The sequence below is a fragment of the Mustela lutreola genome, chromosome 13, assembly GCF_030435805.1.
Source record: "Mustela lutreola isolate mMusLut2 chromosome 13, mMusLut2.pri, whole genome shotgun sequence".
Classification (NCBI taxonomy): Eukaryota; Metazoa; Chordata; class Mammalia; order Carnivora; family Mustelidae; genus Mustela; species Mustela lutreola.
In genome coordinates this window covers 88,840,670-88,860,609 of record NC_081302.1, presented here as the reverse complement: position 1 = coordinate 88,860,609, position 19,940 = coordinate 88,840,670, and the positions used below count along the sequence as shown (strand labels likewise).

At 41.8% G+C, this 19,940-nt stretch overlaps 1 protein-coding gene across 3 annotated transcripts in view; it reads right to left on the bottom strand.

The window, feature by feature from the left end:
• Positions 1 to 5,842: 5,842 nt before the first annotated feature.
• LOC131813683 (conserved oligomeric Golgi complex subunit 2-like) overlaps positions 5,843 to 19,940 on the bottom strand; it is a 28,716-nt gene continuing 14,618 nt past the window's right edge. Inside the window, exons 2-5 of one of the 3 annotated variants that reach the window (XM_059144063.1) lie at positions 14,222 to 14,383; positions 13,029 to 13,091; positions 10,720 to 10,800; positions 5,970 to 6,190 (exon numbers count right to left, since the gene is read on the bottom strand). In XM_059144063.1, coding sequence (XP_059000046.1) covers positions 6,059 to 6,190; positions 10,720 to 10,800; positions 13,029 to 13,091; positions 14,222 to 14,383 — 438 coding nt within the window. In that variant the 3' untranslated portion in view covers positions 5,970 to 6,058. Of the gene's footprint in view, positions 6,191 to 8,068; positions 8,822 to 9,033; positions 9,081 to 10,719; positions 10,801 to 13,028; positions 13,092 to 14,221; positions 14,384 to 19,940 lie in introns of those variants that run through there. The other 2 variants (XM_059144065.1, XM_059144064.1) reach the window with 2 other exon arrangements.

The following is a 19,940-nucleotide window of genomic DNA, read 5'->3' as shown; positions in this document are numbered from 1 at the left end:
GTCTTAGGCAACCGCTAATCTACTTTCGGTCTCTGTAGATTTAGCTATTCTGGAAATTCCATATAAATCAAATTATGCAATATGTGGTCTTCTGTGACTGACTTCTCTCAATCAGCAGAATGTTTTCAAGGCTCCTCTGTGTCGTGGCACATATCAAAATTCTATTCCTTTTCAAGGCTGAATAATATTCCACAGGCTGGATGGATCACATTTTATTTATCTCTTCATCAGTTGATGAACATCTGGGTTGTTCTCACCTTTTCGCTATTACGAATAAACCCTAAACCTTCATGCACAAGTTTTTGTGTGGGCATAGTTTTTTTCTTGGCTCTATACACAGGAGTGACATTGGTGTGTCATATGGCAACTCTGTGTTCTGCATTTTGAGGAGCTACTAAACCATTTCTAATGTGGCTGTGCCATTTTCCAAGCCCACCAGCAATTTACAGGTTCCAGCTCTTCACATCCTTCCAACACCTGCTTTTGGGTTTTTTGATAGTAGCCATCCACGTGGGTGGGAGGTGGTATCTCACCATGGTTTTGATTTGCATTTCCCGAAGGATTAGTGATGTTGAGCATATTTTCACGTGCTTATTGTCCCATATATTTTATATATACCTTATATGTATCTTTAAATATATATTATATATTTCATATTTTATTTATATTTAAATACATATTTAATAATGTAAATATATTTATATAATATGTTTTTATAAATATATGATAATGTAAAATATATTTATATATACATTTATATATTAATGTATACATTTGAATATTAGAGAAATGTATATTCAAGTTCTTTGCTCATTTTTTAAAGAGATTTTATTTATTTATTTGAGAGAGATTTATTGAGAGAGATCACAAGCAGGCAGAGAGGCAGGCAGAGAGAGAGGAAGAAGCAGGCTCCCTGCTGAGCAGAGAGCCTGATACGGGGCTCGATCCCAGGACTCCGAGTTCAAGACCTGAGCCGAAGGCAGCAGCTTAACCCGCTGAGCCACCCAGGCGCCCCTCTTTGCTCATTTCTTAACTTGGTTGTCTTTTTATTTGAGTTGTAAGAATTCTTCACACAGTCTGAATGCATGTTCCTTATATATGACCTGCAAATATTTTCTCCCATTTAGTGGCTTGTCTTTTGACTTTGTCAATGGGGTCCTTGGAAGCACAAAACTGGGATATTTTGGTTGAGTCCCATTTATTTGTTTATTATTTTTTTTAAGTTGCTTGTACTTTGGTGTTTGGCTGAGGAGCCGTTGTTAGATTCAAGACCACTAACATTTACCTTTGTGTTTTCTTCTGAAAACTTTATCATTTTACTTTATTTTTATTTTCTAAAAGATTTTATTTATTTGAGAAAGAGACAGTGAGAGAGAGCATGAGCGAGGAGAAGGTCAGAGGGAGAAGCAGACTCCCTGTGGAGCTGGGAGCCTGATGCAGGACTCGATCTGGGAACTCCAGGATCATGACCTGAGCAGAAGGCAGCCGTCCAACCAACTGAGCTACCCAGGCATCCCGAACTTTATCATTTTAATGCTTACATTTATGTCTTTGATGCATTTTGGGTTATTTTCTCTGTATGGTGTGAGGCAGGACTCCTGTTTCATTATTTGCATGTGGCTGCTTGGGAGTAAAATACTGTTCTTACCCCCATTGAATTGTTTGGCACCCTTGTCAAACATTAGTTGACTGTAATTTATTTTCCTTTTTTTTTTTTTTTCCCATTGAGGCATTTCACGTGCCATGTATATTATATTTATAGGAAAAAGGAATCCCAGGATTTTCCCTCCTGCCTGGATTCTTCCTTCTTCATGGTGCATGATGCCAGAAGAATTTTTCCATGCAGTGAAACCAAACTGAGGGGATGGAAATATTCTGCCACTTTTCTAGATCTTTCAGTTATACAAGTCTAGGGCTGGTCATGCCACACTTGTTTAACTTGCCCGTGAGGTTCACAGCAGTTTTCCCAGCTCTGTGGTCATCAAGAATTTCAAATTTTCCAATGTACTCATGCTTCATCATCACAGTGAGGAAACGGGATGATGACTTTGGTGCAGGGCCTCCTAAGAACCTGGCCTTCGCCCCCCCTTTCAGCAGTGTTAATGTTCTTGAGGGCATCTGTGGGACATTTGTTCACACTGTTACTGCGGCACGGAAAGATGGCAGAAAAAGCTTTTTTCCCTTTTATTAATATTTGGTCTTGTTCTCCTTCCCTTTCTCATAACCGAATGCGTATTTCCCCTCCGTCATTTGAAAACTGCATACTGTTCTCCAGCTGTTTTCCCCAGGCGAGACCTTGTGTATCAAGAATACTTATTTCACAGTTATTATACACAATCTTAAAGATTTATGACTGTCCTCTTATTTTACACATGCATACACACGAAGCACTAAATACGGACTTTATCTGAATGGCTAAATGTTGGCCAAGACAGAAGCCAGTTGTAGTGGGAACTTATAGGATAAAGATATAGTCTGAAGTTCTTGTTCTTTAAAAAAAGCCTTCATGGGGCGCCTGGGTGGCTCAGTGGGTTAAGCCACTGCCTTCGGCTCAGGTCATGATCTCAGGGTCCTGGGATCGAGTCCCACATCGGGCTCTCTGCTCAGCGGGGAGCCTGCTTCCTCCTCTATCTCTGTCTGCCTGCCTCTCTGCCTACTTGTGATCTCTCTGTCAAATAAATAGGTAAAACCTTTAAAAAAAAAAAAAAGCCTTCATGGGGCACCTGGGTGGCTCAGTGGGCTAAAGCCTTTTGCCTTCAGCCCAGGTCATGATCCCAGGGTCCTGGGATCAAGCCCCACATCGGATTCTCTGTTCAGTGGGGAGCCTGCTTCCCCCTCTCTCTGCCTGCCTCTCTGCCTACTTGTGATCTCTGTCTTTCAAATAAATAAAATCTTTAAAAAAAAAAAAAAGGCCTTCATATTTTATTAAAAATTTTAGGTGTCCGAATTCAAAAGGTTAACAATATAGTACAATAATAATAATAATAAAAAAAATAATATATCATCTAATAATAAAATAATAATAATTTCTCCTGCATAGTCACTGCTGCACACTAGTAAAATGAGATGTTTCTTTTCTTTCCCTTTTTAAAGATTTTATTTATTTTATTTATTTGACAGACAGAGATCACAAGTAGGCAGAGAGGTAGGCAGAGAGAGAAGGAGGGAAGTGGGCTCCCCGCTGAGCAGAGAGCCTGACGTGGGGCTCGATCCCAGCCAAAGGCAGAAGCTTAACCCACCCAGGCGCCCCGAGATGTTTATTTTCATTTGGGATTATGGAGGGGCAAGGTGTTTTTGGCTCTCCTGCTGAAGTAGGGACTCAGTCAGTATTGTCTCCACCTTTTTCCCTAATAGTAGCTCTGGAAGATGAAGACGTCCCTCCATCTCCCAGACATGAGGGTTTGACTAGGACATGGGATGGTATAAGCTCATTGACATAGTCTCATGAACTAAGCCCTGTTTTATTGGTCACAGTCGTTCTCCAAGTATTTTCAGGAATAAACTTCAGGTGTTGCCCTTACTCTAATTTTTCTTTCTGAGATTTCTGACTGCAATCGCTACTTCCTGCAGTCACTCGAGGAGAAACGAGGCATGTGGCAGCGCAACAGTGTGTTTTTCTTTCAAGATGACAGAATCACTCTTGATTTCTGTACGCATCTCGGATTTTCATATACGAACATGGATTTTGGTGTCTACCCTGAGGAGATAATACATATGGTGTGAGCTACACTTGTATTCTCATGACACGTCACCTGGGTTACCCAGAACTTTCTGGGCCCGGCAGAAAGGCAGAAACCCGGGTGAATTCCTCATTGTTCCAGCAGGCTGTCAGCCCTCAAAGGCCTTCTGGATGTGTTTGTGCATCGCAGTGTCTGCTGTGTAAGATACAGAAAGAGCACAGTAGTTCAGGGGGAAAATATTTAGGAACACATTTTCCAGGAGGAACCAGGATTCAGTTTGGGTGACTCTTGACCATTTTTCATCTTCTGACGACTGAAAGTGGCAGTTAATCTACAGTCATGGTTTTAACATGCATTTCGAATGTAATCTTAGTTTCCATCAACATAAAACTATAAGAACTGTCTTCCTAAAGGGCATTCGTGTAAGGCCCGTTATTTTCCAGCTTGATTAATGAAAACAAAATTTTTCTGTAATGCTTTCTTCCTACTCTGTATTAGTTTTCAGGACTGGATTGAAAGTGACTTATTGTGGATAGGGTTATACCTGCTCGTGGAATTTTTTTCTGTTCCTTGGTTTTTAAATGTGGCAGAGTTGACTTTCTGATCTTAATTCATCTTCACTAGATGAAGAATTCACAAATAGGACTTTTTCTTGAAATAACCATAGCCTGGGGGCGCTTGGGTGGCTCAGGTCATGATCTCAGGGTCCTGGGATTGAGTCCCACATCGGGCTCCCTGCTCAGTGGGGAGCCTGCTTCACTCTTTGCCTCCCCCTCTGCTTATGCTTTCTCTAATAAGTAAATAAATAAATAACCTAAAAAAAAAAAGAAGTTGTATTTCACTGGAGCTTCATGTGGAGTGACAGATCAACAGAAAGACAAAGGGATAAGAGACAGGAAGCAATGAAGGAAAACACTGAGGCACACAGTATAGACAGATGTTCCTCGGCTTATGATGGCCTCGGATTCTAATAAACCCATTGTTCAGCTGGAAATCTCTTTAGTTGAAAATGCATGGAAAACACCTAAGCGACTGAACATCAGAGCTTAGCCCCGCCAAACTTAAATGTCTTGAGAACACTTACAGTATTGCACAGTTGGGCAAAATCCTCTAACACAAAGCCTATTTCACAATAAAGTGTCTGGTATCTCATGTAACTTACTGCACTGAAAGCCAGAACAGGGGGCGCCTGGGTGGCTCAGTGGGTTAAAGCCTCTGCCTTCGGCTCAGTTCATGATCTCAGGGTCCTGGGATCGAGCCCCTCATCGGGCTCTCTGCTCAGCGGGGAGCCTGTTTCCTTCTCTCTCTCTGCCTGCCTCTCTGCCTGCTTGTGATCTCTCTCTGTCAAATAAATAAATAAAATTAAAAAAAAAAAAAAGAAAGCCAGAACAGGACGGTTCAAGTGTGTTAGTTGCTGATCCTCGTGATCACGTGGTTTGCCTGGGGGCTGTGCTCACTGCCCCTGCCCAGCATTACAAAAGAGGACCCTACTGTAGATCGCCAGCCTGGGAAAAGATCCAAACTAAATGCATATCACTTCTGCACTATTATAAAAAGTCAAAAAACCATAAACTGAACCAAGGTGAAGTCAGGGATCTTCTGTACCAGGTGTGTTAGGGAAGGTCAAGCGTTCCTGTCTGGCCAGGAACCATAGTGGTATGGGGGAAAGTTCCACAGTAGAAAGTTCTACAGCGGAGAACCACTAGGACTCAAGCACCAATGGTCACAGGTTCTGCCAGGAAGACTAGATGCTCTTCTGTGGGCGATGAGAAGCCACGAGCGACTCAGGAAGGCTGAAGAGCCCTGGGCAGGTGGGACAGCTGAGGGCTGCAATGAAGAGGGACAGGTGGAGCTGGGAGACCAGGTGGGGAGAGCCCGCTACCCTCAAACAAAAGGCGACAAAGGTCTGGACTGGGATGACAGAGATGGTGGAAGGTAATGGGATATTCATGAAACAGAACTGGAAAGCCATGGAAATGAAATAAGAGAGGGAGGGAAAACCGAACATGACTTTAATTGCCATCAGTATAAAACGTGTTGAATTAAAATGAATTGGTATTTCTAGACCAATGATGACATCACAATAATGGAAGGAAGCCAATTTTGATTTTGAACCTGGTTAAGGAGAAAGTATAGACAAAAGAAAAGCAGAGGCTCTGGAGTCACACAAATGTCACCGTTGAGATTCGTCCCCACTCTTCATTCCCTTTCCTGTAAACCCAGGCAAGCGACACCTGCCTCACAGCACTGGTAACAAATAGGGAAGAGCACACGTTCCCATGTTCCCGGGTCAGACAGGACAGCCAGGGATCAGCGGCACATGAGGAGGTGACAGGTGGTCACTAAACTGAGCTCAGGTGCATACACAGCATTTTATGTCACTTTGAGATGGCTCCTCCTGTGACCTCTCGAAGAAGGCAGCAGTGGTGAGGAACGAACTCCAGGAGCTTATTAGCATACATGATCTTCAGGCCGTCCGGATGAGACTCAACGATCTGCTCTACAATCACCTAGCAGAAGGAAGAGCGTTTTATTTTTATTTATTTATTTGTTTGTTTGTTTGTTTGTGTTTTTGTTTGTTTTTAAAGCACCTAAAAGAGAAGTATGAACTATACACTACAGAGAAAAGAATCGAGTAAACCTTACAAATGCACTTCGTCCTTCCTCCTCCCCACTCAGTATGCTTTCTAAACAGGAGGTAAGTAACAATGGCATGAAAATCTAGGTCCCGGGATTTGGGAATACTGCTCCAACCCTGGGGGACACAGATACTGAGGGACAGAGACTGGCATGAAGCTAAAACATCACACACACTCATCTGCTTCCCTTCTGAGCTTAAAAGCGAAATACTGTATCTGCAGACAACAGCTCTGTACCATCTTCACCCTGGCCTTATCCTCTACCGTCTCCAGAACAGGGAAAGGGCTGAGATGGAAAGTGATGGAAGAAAACACATCTTATTTTGCTTTAGTATTTTATTTATTTATTTATTTTTTTGGTGAGGCTGAGTTGCAGGAGGTGAATGACAAGCATACAAACTTAAAATACAAACGTGGCCATAGTTCATTTAATGACACGGAAACGTAAAGTACTTCCCTCATTTAGCATATTAGATTCAGTTCAATGAAAAGGGCATAAATTAAATAACTAAAATATTTTCATTTAGTGACAAAGAATAATGTGATCTTTTTCACCTCCACAGAGAGAGCTATGAACTATAATAGGATACATACAAAGAACTGACAGATCATTTACTTTTAGTAGTCTTTTTTTTTTTTTATATTTTTTATTTATTTATTTGAGAGAGAGACAGTGAGAGAGAGCATGAGCGAGGAGAAGGTCAGAGAGAGAAGCAGACTCCCCATGGAGCTGGGAGCCCGATGCGGGACTCGATCCCAGGAATCCAGGATCATGACCTGAGCCGAAGGCAGTCGTCCAACCAACTGAGCCACCCAGGCGTCCCTACTTTTAGTAGTCTTAATGAAGCTGAGAAGATTACTGAAATTAATCCTTCAATTTCACTTCTATCACTGGGATTCTGTCTCGTTTTAAAACTGGAAGCCTTTCATCCTGAAGTCATGGTGGGTAGCTTTATACTTACCAGACAGAAAGAACACTCGCACTGGCAGGTGACTGTTAGAAAGCCCTCAAATGCTGAGACTGGCTTCATGACTTCTGTCAGCCTGAACTAGATGAAACCGACATTCTCTAAGTGGGAAGCTGCTGATTGCTGGCGGCCTCACATGGTGCAGCCCATACTCCAGCCGCTCAGAGGCAGGATACACTGATTCCCTGTATTTAACTGTATCCTTATAGGTCAAGAACACTGAGTAACCAAGTTCCGGACTTAAGGTACTACCCCGCTAATTCGCCCTTCAAAGCCCTTTATCTTTGAATATTCCCTCCCTCCCACCTTCCTAGCCTGGCAAACTCCCTCATGGTCTTCAAGACTTAGGCCACATCAATTCTGCGAAGACGCCTCCCCTCACAGACTTTCCCTGCGCACAAAGCTGTCTTCCAGCTCCTCCAGTGGGCACGGGCACCTTGGTGGGGTCACGCTTTTCGGCAACTTCATTAACGTATAACTTATGGAAATAGAAATTGACCTGAAAATGTTCTGATCCGTACCTTCTTCCTAGGCAAGTTCCTCACCCCTACTAAATTAAGATGATCCCTGAGTTATGGCATCACTGGAAGAGACCAGAGCGCATGCCTGATTCCTGCCATGCTGATGGGCACCAAGCGGGACCAACCTTTTCTTACAACCAGAAGAGCAGGAACTAAGAGCATCTTCAAGGAAGAGCCCTGAGCTCTCTCGCACCCAGTCAAGAAACGAAGCCAGATTAGATGCTCTGTGTTTGTAGAATGAGGTGCATGGGGGCACAAACCTCATCCATGTACGGTTTCACCAGTACTTGACCAACTAACGCCTCTGCATCCCGTGTCTTGTCAATTGTAGCGTAAGTCTGGAGACAGTGCCATATGATGTCCACTTTGGAAGTCTGAAGCCCTTCTAGCAGCAGGCCCCCCAGGGACTGCTGCAGCATGGCCGTAATGTGGGCTATACGCTGCAAGAACAGAGAGACCAGGAAAGAAGGTCCAGGCACCACAGTTTCTAAAAGCTCAAATATATGTGTATAATTTATATACATATGTGTTATATATATAAAGCAAGCCTCTAATTCTACCAGAATATATGTAAGATTAAAATCCCAACATTTCCTAGAGAATAACAATGAATCTCTTCTCCCCATGATTGCTTTCTTTCTTTTTTTTTAAAGGTTTTTATTTATTTATTTGTCAAGAGAGAGCACAAGCACACAAGGAGGCACAGGCAGAAAGAGAAGCAGGCTTCCTGCCAAGCAAGGAGCCCAAGGTGGGACTCGATCCCAGGACCCTGGGATCATGACCTAAGCCAGAGGCAGTGGCTTAACTGACTGAGCCACTGAGGTGTCCCCTCTTTATGATTTCTTTGAAAGTAAGTCGGCTTCATCAAAGTAAAGTTTAGACAATTACTGGACGACAAAAAGTTACTTGCCTCTTAAGCTATGGAGTAAATCTGACAAATGTGCATTTAAACCCAGTCAAGGGCTTTGGATAAATGAAGTCTGACTACATCATATGATGTGTCAAGTTACATGAAATTCAGAATTAATTTTACTTGCTTGTTTGGAGACTACGCTTGTGTCTTTACACAAAATCTATCTAGTGTGACATAATGGAAGCAGGGTCCCAAGCAGGAGACACTGAAAAAAAAAAAAATCAAAGCTAGCTTCAAAATCCTGTAGAGTAGCAATTATCAGGGGCAATGCTAGGTCAAACCAAAATCATCCAGGAAATTCGCAAACAGCAAATCTTTTCAACTGATCAAATAACTTGTATAAGCCTCAACACACACATCTATAAAAATAAAAATTAAGCAAACAAAAAACGTCACCATCTTTACTCTTAATCATCTTTATTTCCCATGCTAAATGCAGGAAAATATAAGACCAAAAGTTAACTTCAAATATATAGGGGCATGCTATATTTTGAATATTTCTATGAAACACAGAATTCTCAAGAATGCAAATCTTAGTTCTAGAATAAGCATACTTCCATATTCTATTGCAAGTTTATAGAGGAAAAAAAAAAAAACCCTAGACTTTGCTTTCTCATATTCTATACTCTTATTTCTTCTTTTCCCCATCCTGAATCTCTCTATGGGCATTTCTTTCCTATTTTTTAAAAAAGATTTGTTTATTTGAGAGAGAGAGAGACTGCATGTGCACGTGCAGGGGAGGGGCAGAGGGAGAGAGAGAATCTCGAGCAGACATCCTGCTGAGCACAGAGCTCAATGCGGGGCTCAATCTCATGATCCTGAGATCATGACCTGAGCCAAAATCAAGAGTCGGACGTTTAACCAACTGAGCCACCAGGCGCCCCTCCATTTGGTTTCTTATGGCCCTTTATTTATGTTTTAACTTTGGCTTCCGATTGTACTGGCCCTCTCAGTTTACATGTGCATATACCTATATGCCCAAGCACCAAATCATTAAAGACCTTTTACACTACAAATATTATCAAAGAGGTTGAGGGACATTATGAAAACTCTCATCCTTAAAGAACAAAAAAATACAAAGTCATCCATTCAATAAATAATAATAATAATGAAGACCCCTGGGAGCTCGACATTCATTCCGACGGGGGGTGCGGGGGGCATGAGAAAATAAAGCAAGAAATACACCCTGCTCTCACAAAGCTTACTGTTTTGTCTGGAAGTGCACGACAAGCATTCTTTGGACAAAAGCTGTGAGGAGATCCAGAGGCGAATTAAACAGAAGGTCCCTCAAACAGGCTTCTCCCCACTGAGATTTTAACAAATGTGCTAATAATACACATAGAAAACATTGTACAGAGCAGCAGGCGAGAGTCAGAAGCCCAGACTCCCAATGCCCGCTGTGCCCCTACATCGTTATGATCATGAATGATATTGGGGACACTTGGAACTGGAGATAGCACTAAGGGGCACACTCCCGGGGTGAGCCCTCAGATGTACAGAGCCGTTGCCTGTCTCACACACCTGAAACTAAGCCAACACCGCATGCTAACTACTGGGAATTGAAAAAATTAAAGTGAACACCAGAACATAAAGAACACAGGATCAGAAAATAACAACAAACCTACGGCAGAATCCTGAGTTTGCTTTGGAAAGCCCACTTCTCCCCTAGTCTCTAATATAGGCCTATTTTCTTTACAGGGCCGCTGACAATTTATACAGTCGTTAACTGTCAAGCGCTGCACCGACAACAGTTATCACTGTTTCTTGTTCTGGAAAAAGTGGGTGATCTTGAGATCGTGTGGGTACCTCTGAAATTCTGTCTTCTTATTTCAGGTAGATAACGTGACATAATGCATAAAATGCACATGGGTGAGAGCTTTGAAAAAAAAAGCTAAATTAAAAAAAAAGAAAAAAAGCTGAATAGTGCTGACAAGTTCGTGGAGACAAGAGGAGAGGGCTTCAACTGGCATGCAGCAGAAGAAATCTACTGGAGGGTACCTTTTTCTTCCTTATGTCCTCTTGTTTACACATTCGTTCATCTACTGCCCGAATTCCTTCACTGACTGATGACCTGAAACTCTTTAAAAGAATAATACAGAAAACATATTACAGATATTGTTTTGACACATTATCAAGTTCCTACATCTCATTCAATTCCACAGAACTTAATACCTGTGCACCAGTACTATGCAGATATTGACTAAACAAACAAACAAACAAAAAAAAACATGATATACCAGACACAGTTACTGTTGAGGGGACTCATGATCTGGGGGCATAATGACATGAAGGCAGGGTCGCATGGCCAGAATAAGAATGACATATACAGTGAAAGTTATGGGGATGAGGGGGCTTAGAATGGAGAACAGATGATATGAAGCAAAGTACAGGAGAGTCTGGAAATGCGACAGGGCTCGAATCGGACTCTGAAAGCCATGTGTACACAGCTGCCGAGGTGGGGAGGGGATGGGGAGCAGATGTAAGTGCACACACACTCAGAGGCAGGGTCAGACAGGCACACAGCCATGTGCACTGCAGGCTTCCTTCTGGAGAGAAGCAGAAATAGGAATGGAGGGCCAACTTCACTGAGATGAGGTCTTTAGATTCTGCATATTTTGGAGAACGAAAGAATGTCAAAGCACTGATGCATGATGATGAAATGTGGGTATGGAAATACCAGGAATCAAGAATGAAGAACAGAAGACCAGAAAAAGGCAGAGCACAGAGGTAGAGAAACATGTCCAGAAGCTAATGAATAAAGAGATCATTTGGAATTAGGGCCAAAACAAAGGTTAACAGAAACAACTAGAATGAAGAAGGCATATCACAAAAATTCCACAGGAAGGTGAATTAATTCACTCCATCAACATTATGAAACACCTCCTGGACGTCAGTATTGTGGCAGCCCACAGGGATGCAATGAAGACAGATATAGTCGTATCCCTCAGTGGTCTGAGAATCTCACAGAACAGCTTCAGAGTTGGGACCAGAAAGGCAGGTCAGGCCTGTGGCTGAGCAGGACCAAAGTGGCCATAAAAACAGGCCATGGAAAAGGGAGGGGATACAGTGATGGCAGGGGGTGAGGTGGGACGGGAGCCTGTGTGAGTAGAGCAAATCTGCCTCCAGGGAGGGGGTTCGAGAGAAAAGTGGGAGGCCAAAGGAAGGCTAGGCTTGGGAAACAACACCACTATGAGACCCCGGGAGGAAGAGGCACACCAAGGAGGCAGTGGGAGAGCCCCCACAATGGCTGGTGTGGAATCCAACAGCGGACCATGAAAATCCCTTCCATTCCAAGGAAAAGTACCTTTAACAAGATTTTGTAAAATTCAAATGAGACATAAACCATGGAAAGTATTGGCTACCTCAAGGCACAACTCAAGATTTTTACCTGTTTCACGAACTCTTTCCTGCCTGCCCCTCCCCTAGGCTTCTCAGCACTGATATTTCCATTACTCCGCATTTTTCTTGGTTCTAACCATGTACTGTGTCTTCCCTTAAATTATGTTCTCCTTATATTCTCTCTAGGATGCAGGCACTGTCTTAGGGGAGGGACGCACGAGGCCACTCAAGCTAGAGGAGACACACAAGGAAGGATGTTGTCGTTTATGACAAGTTTACAACAGGGCATCAGAACGGACAGAGGCCGTAATTCAGGGCACCAGACACAGACGGGGGGGGGGGGGGAGACAGGGCAGCACAGTTTTCTGTTAGAAGTGATGCCACAACTGCCCCTCCACTGTTCACCCAGGTGGAGTTCCTATTGCCAATGGCTTAGAGGTGGGGAGTCCCATTCCCACAACAGAGATTTTTCTGAGAGAACATGCAAATGTAACATTTATTAAGTATTACATTTTATTTATATTATCCTTCAGTTCCATTAGGGATTACACAGTTTTTGTAGATCAGCCCAGGAACCTAACCACATGTAGATTACGTGGGGTGGGGGGGGATATTTACAAGATTACAAACTGTTAAAATACAAGTCATTCGTAAGTTAGAAACCACTTACATATGACCAAAGTGGCATTAATAAGTTGAATTTGGAAATATGCTTCCTCTCCCCTGACATTTTAAGGTTGTCTACTCTGAGAATATGTCTTCTTCAAATCGAACATGTTTTTTTAGGTTTTTAGCATATGCAAAAACAAAATCATTTACAACTCTTCTGAAGGTGAATATTATAATCATGAACCGTTAAAATACAACCACCAGTACCACCAAACTAACAGATGAAAAGAAGTCTTAGAGAAAAGCCGACAAGGACAACAGGCGTCACAGCAGACTGTTTTCATTAATTGGGGACTTACCAGAACTTCTCGTAACTGTCCCAAAGGCACAGAAAGTTGATTGAGGGCTTTGTCCATGCCAACCTAAAGGCAAAACCAGGTTGGCACAAACACATCACGATAAGGAGTAATAGTGACGTTATCTATTTAATGATCAAAGCAGTACCAGATTTAAGTTATTTTTTTGGCACAACCGTATTTTGCTACCTAACTAGCTAAACAACAGAAGTGTTATTTGGCCATTAATGTTCATAGAATATGAAAAAAATCTGTTGAAATACATGAAACTATAAAAATAAGGGAAGTCATGAGAAACGGAAATTTCCTTAAGAACAATTTGCCTTTAGATGACATTTTAAATGAATGTGAAAAATTTTCAAAGAAGGTGAACAGTTCTCTGTCTGTAATTGATGATACTCAGCCAGCTGATGTAGCCCATCAGGGCTACATCTCTCTTAAACATTATTATAAGCCTTGAGAAAAATAGAAATTAAACAGAAGTAAAATTTTCTAGGTTTTTAATCCTATTGGGATATTTATCTTAGTGGTATATTTCCCCAAAGCAAATGTGCATCATTAATTTTAATGCTTCTTGAAATTCCCACGGAGCTGCAACTTTCTGTGCTTCTCTGGACAAACAGATTTAAAACAAAATGAAGCATCAACAAGGAGACTTTTCTGCCAAGTAACAAAATTCAACATTTCTAAACGGCTTTTACAAACAATTGATAAGCTCACTGCAAATCATTCTTATATTTTTATAAAACCAAACTTTTAAAATATCAATATTGGCCAATGTTCCCTCAACCTAGCTCTGGCTAACAGATATACCTGGGAGTAAATTAAACATTGTAAGAGTGGTGGACATTTGCTCCTACAAATTAGTCTAAATCAAGGAAGACTTCAGGGTAATCACTGAGCAACTAATAAAACAACCCCTTGGGTATTATTATCCTTTACTTTTCACTGTTGACTAATGAATTTGAAACATAATCAAACTAGAGCAACCTTAAATGAATAAAAACTAAAACAAAAAAATGTATTCCAAAAAGTTTAGTTCTTTTATTAATGAAATTGGTCATTTCTTCGAGTTTCTGGTGGGGTTGGTGGGGTAATCAACTGAAAGGTTTCTAAAAACTCTGCCCTTTTAATAAATATGAAGGAGAGAGAAAGTGTGTGTGTGTGTGTGTAGGACTTGTGAATTTCAGGTTTACCAAGTTTGTGGAAAGGTTGACAAAATCTGCATAATCCTTGTTGATGAGCTCGACCATGGCTATTTTAAGAAGTTTATAGTAGAGTTCCAGATCTCCTCTTAGTTCCTCCAGCTGGACACGCTTCCTACAGTCAGACACAAAGTGATCGACGTCGAAATCTTCCTGAAAATCAAACCAGAAAGAAAAAATGATTGCACTGATACCACATTTTACATAGAAAAATAAGATCAGAGAAAGAATAAGAGGCCGTATTACTGCAGGGGAACACACACAGGACATCAGGGGGTCTGCTCACTTCCTAAGATTATGGGAAAGGGGGCCCCTCACCAAGACCATTCTCTCCTGTTGCCTAACTCTACAGGCATTTTATTTCTTTTAATTATACATTTCAAAGAGGCTCTTCTCAAAATAGAAACAGCTTTTTCTTCTTAATTTTAAAAGTAACAAATGTTCACTGTCAAACTTTCAACCAACCAAGAAATACTTATGTAAGAGAGAAAAAAAAAAAATCACCCACTCTCTAATGCTCTGCAGTTAAGCATTGTTAATGTTTATTTTTCTTCGCTATTTAACAGAGCGATTCACATCCTTCCAGACTTTGTTTTGGTCTTTCTCTTTACTTTTTTTTTTTTTTAAGATTTTATTTATTTGAGAGAGAGAGACGGAGAGAACAAGTGGGAGGAGGGGCAGAGGGAGAAGCCAGCTCTCTGCTGAGCTGTGAGCCTGATGCCAGGGTTCATTCCAAGACGGTGAAATCAAGATCTCAACCGAAGGCAGACGCTTAACTGACTGAGCCACCCAGGTGCCATAGTCTTTCTCTTTAAAATATAAATTACTTTTGGGGTGCCTGGCTGGTTCAGTGGGTTAAGGCCTCTGTCATTAGCTCAGGTCATGATCCCAGGGTTATGGGTTCAAGCCCGCTTTGGGCTTTCTGCTCAGCAGGGAGCCTGCTTCCCTGTCTCTCTCTCTGCCTGCCTCTCTGCCTACTTGTGATCTCTGTCTAATAAATAAATAATTAAAAAAAATAAAATATCAATTACTTTTTAAAGAAACTGACATATAATGGACACATGTTAGTTTCAGGCGTGCAACATAAAAATTCCATATTTTTATCGGTTGTGAAAGGATCACCCTAAGACTAGTTAACATCCATCACCAAACATACACATTTTTTTCTTGTGCTAAGAACTCTTAAGCTTTAGCAACTTTAAATATATAATAATATATGGCACCTGGGTAGCTCAGTGAGTTAAGGCCTCTGCCTTCGGCTCAGGTCATGATTCCAGGGTCCTTGGATCGAGCCCCACATCAGGCTCTTGAAAGACCCGCGGATCCCTTTACCCAAGAATTCAATACTGCCACAGGATGCAAACAGCAAGAGGTTCTTTATTGTAGCACGGGTGCCTGCGGGTGGTCAGCAGCTCCTGCTAGCTGAGCACCCCAGGCTGGAGTGGTGCAGGATTTTTATAGACAGGTACATACAAGTCCCAGATGGGACGGGGCCGATTGGCTGACAATTTGAACATTTGAAAAAGGGCATACTTGGTGTTAGTGGATTGGCTTTGGAAGACCCCCTGCGCGTGAAGAAAAAGGCGGGAAGGGGAAACAAAGAGGGGAAGTTAGACCTTATTACTCAGCAGAAAGACATCCTGTCTACGTGACTATGCAGCCCCCTGCCTACGTGACTAACGTGACTATGCGGCCGCCTGCCTATGTGGTCAGGTATTAGGCCATATTTTATGAGAAGGCTATTTTCAGGGAATGCCATATCTTGCTAAGAAACAGTTATTATGAAACTACCAGCTATCATTGTGTTGGGGGAGCCAAGCGGTTACAGAAAGGCAAAAGAGCAGTTAATTCATTATATCCTAAAAGCCAAGCAGTTACAGAAAAGCAAAAGACCGGTTAATTCATTTACACTTTGGGGAAAGGGTCTTTCACTCTCTCCTCAGCAGGGAGCCTGTTTCCTCCTCTCTCTTTGCCTGCCTCTCTTCCTACTTGTGATCTCTGTCAAATAAATAAATAAAATCTTAATATATATATATATATATATATATATATATATATATATACACTATGCAGCCATCAAAAGAAATGAAATCTTGCCATGTGCAATGACGTGGATGGAACTAGAGGGTATGCTGAGTGAAATAATCAGAGAAAGACAATTATCATACAATCACCCTTATATGAGGAATTTGAGAGGCAAAGTGGGGGGTGTGGGGGTAGGGAAGGAAAAATGAAACAAGATTCGATTCGGAGGGGGGCACCTGGGTGGCTCAGTGGGTTAAAGCCTCTGCCTTCGGCTCAGATCATGATCACAGGGTCCTGGAATTGAGCCCCACATCGGGCTCTCTGCTCAACGGGGATCCTGCTTCCTCCTCTCTCTCTGCCTGCCACTCTGCCTACTTGTGTTTTCTGTCTGTCCAATAAATAAATAAAATCTTTAAAAAAAAAAGATTGGATTGGGAGGGAGACAAACCATAAGAGACTCTTAATCTCACAAAACAAACTGAGGGTTGCTGGGGGGAGGGGTGTAGGGAGAGGGTGGTGGGGTTGTGGACATTGGGGAAGGTATGTACTACAGTGAGTGCTGGGAAGTGTGTAAGCCTGACAATTCACAGACCTGTAACCCTGGGACTAATAATACATATTTCTAATAAAAAATAATAAAATTAATATACAATAATACACAGTATTATTTACTACAGTCACTATGATGTACATTACATCCCCAAGGCTTATCTTATTAACTGGAAGTTTATACCACTGGACCCCTTCATCTATTTCCTCCACAACCTCGCCTCTGGCAACCACCAATCTGTTCTCTATGACTTCATTTTGTTTTGTTTTTTAGATTCCACATGTGAGGGAGATCATACAGTATTTCTCTTTCTCTGTCTGACTTATTTCACTCAGCACAATATCCTCAAGGTCCATCCATGTTGTTGCAAATGGCAAGACTTCCTTCTTTTTATGGTTGAGTAATATTCCATCGTATACACACACATTTTCTTTATCCATTCACCCCGTTGGTGGACACTTTAGTTATTTCCAAGTCTTGGTTGTTGTAAATACTGTGATACTCACTACCGTGAGTGTGAGTCTTGCTGGCTGCTAGAGCCAGGTGATCTAGAGGTATACCCTGGGTAGCAACTGCAAACCTCGGGGCATCATACGAGCATTCAAGCTCCTTTCCAGGAGATACCAGAAAGCAGAAGCGAGGTAGAGGGACAGCGCAAAGATGGTACCCATCAGCTCCATCTTTGGAGAATACCTTACTAGGCTCCCAGATCTAGGTTAAATTAGATGCCTGCCCCTCAGGGCTTTAAGATAAGCAAATGAGCCTCTTTCACAGAAATCTGAACCCATTTCAGTCTGCTGCTTCTGTGCTGAGTTCCAGGGTGGGTCAGTCTACTCGCGCAACTGCTTTAAGAACTGTTTTTCAGTTTGCTATAGCCTTGTGGGCCTCATGGGTGCAAGCTCTGATGGCTTTCAAAGTTGGATGTTTTGGGGTCTTGTCTCTTAGATGTACGTCTTGGAAGTTGGGGTGCCAGAAGTGGGGCTCAAACACTTTGCTCCTCAGGGAGAAGCCTGGGGTTTTGAGTATCCTCCCAATCCCAGGTCGCTGTACCAGGGGTGGGGTTTATGGCAAGACTGATTCTTACTTCAACATAGGTTTTTTTCCTTACTCACCTAATGTGTAGGAGTCACTCAGCTAGTTGTAGGGTTTTTTCCATCTTGAATGGAAACCCCAGACCTTCTCTATGTATGTGTGTACACACACATATGTGTACACACACACACACACACACACACACAAATATTCATGCTCTTCTAAACTATTTCCCATCTAGGGGCACCTGGGTGGGTGGCTCAGTGGGTTAAGCCTCTGCCTTCGGCTCAGGTCATATCTCAGGGTCCTGAGATCAAGCCTCACATCAGGCTCTCTGCTCAGCTGGGAGCCTACTTTCCCCCCTCTCTCTGCCTGTCTCTCTGCCTCCTTGTGACCTCTCTGTCAAATAAATAAATAAAATCTTAAAAAAGAATAAAAAAATAAAAAATAAAAACCCATTCTATTAAAAAAAATTTCCCATCTAAAAATATAACTTAAATGTCTTTACGTAAAACACATACATTTCTATTAATATTTTATGTGCATGCTGAGTGTCCCATTGAACAGATGTTCCAAATCTTTCATAACCTATTTCCAAGTATTGGTCTCACAGGATTAGCTATCCTGTGTTTCCCCTTTACATTTCTGTGATACCCGTGTAGGCTTATATGCTTAGAGGCAATAAATTACTATCTACTTCCCCTGTGACTCTGCTACTCCATGACCTGTTTAGTCAGCAAGAATCAAATGTGATGATTCCCAAACTAGTTAAGGACACCTACACTTACTTCGTAATTATACAGCTTCATTAAACATTATGTAAACCAACAAAATATGACTGCAAAAAAATAAATCACTGTTCTTTTGAAAACTAACACAGCTACTTTGGAAAGGTTTGATACAAAGAAATCAATAAGAAAATTTTTGCTAAGTTAGGTATGGGTGAGATGACCAAGTACCAGGCAGGGAGGGAGTGATCACAGGATTCTCACTCAATTCAGTTAAAGAAACTGAAACTGAATGCAAAAAAAGACAACATAGAAAGCTTTTTTAAAAAAGATTCTTTTTATTTATTTGAGACACAGACAGACAGTATGAGCAGGGAAAGGGGCAATGGGAGAAGGAGATTCCCTGCTGAACAGGGAGTCCAATGCGGGACTCCATCCCAGGACTCCGAGGTCATGACCTGAACCGAAAGTAGATGCCTAACCTATTGAGCGACCCAAGTGCTGTGATAACTCAGAAATCTAATCTGCAGGCCAGTTTCCAGAGAAAAGACCTGGCACTGTTTCAATGGAGAATAAATGTACATATATTTTTTCCAAATAAAATGCTAAAAACTGTATGAACCATTCCCTAAGAGTACTTGTTTAAACTGACTTTTTTAGTTAATCAACCAAAGACTGACCCTGCTAGTGTCAGAGAGAAGGACTTCATACCAAACCGTAATTTCACAGACATCTACAGAAAGCCACCTGCTTCTTACACTGGTGGCCAAATTAGCCTGGACCTTTCTCTCCTGAGACCATCTCAGACCTTACATCATAGTTATGTAGTACATCACGGGAGGGGGTCTTGGTTCATAATCCTGGCCATCCTACTCACCAACTGTATACCTTTAGGTCGATCACTTTCCCTGCCCCAGCTACACATTGTTGAAGTTCTTGAACTTCATGATGGCATTCTAAATTGTATAACTGGGGTGCCTATGTGGTTAAGCATCTGCCTTTGGCTCAGGTCATGATCCCAGTCTCTTGGGTTTGAGTTCCACATCAGGCGCTCTGCTGAGCAAGGAGCCTGCTTCTCCCTCTGTCCCTTCCTCCTGCTCCCGCACTCTCTCACTCTCAAATAATATCTTAAATAAATAAATAAATAAATGAATCATATAACTTAGCCTCAGTGAACAAATGCTATTAGGTAATATTAGTACTCAACTTACCATTTATGCATTTGTTCTCAGATAAACAAAAGTTGCATAACACATGACTAAATAACTCAGAACATCTGTGAATACTGGGTTAGGCAGCATTTGCTTTGAAAAGCAAACCCAAACTCACAGTGCCATAATAGAGACCCATTTCACTTAACCAAGAATGGTTTTAC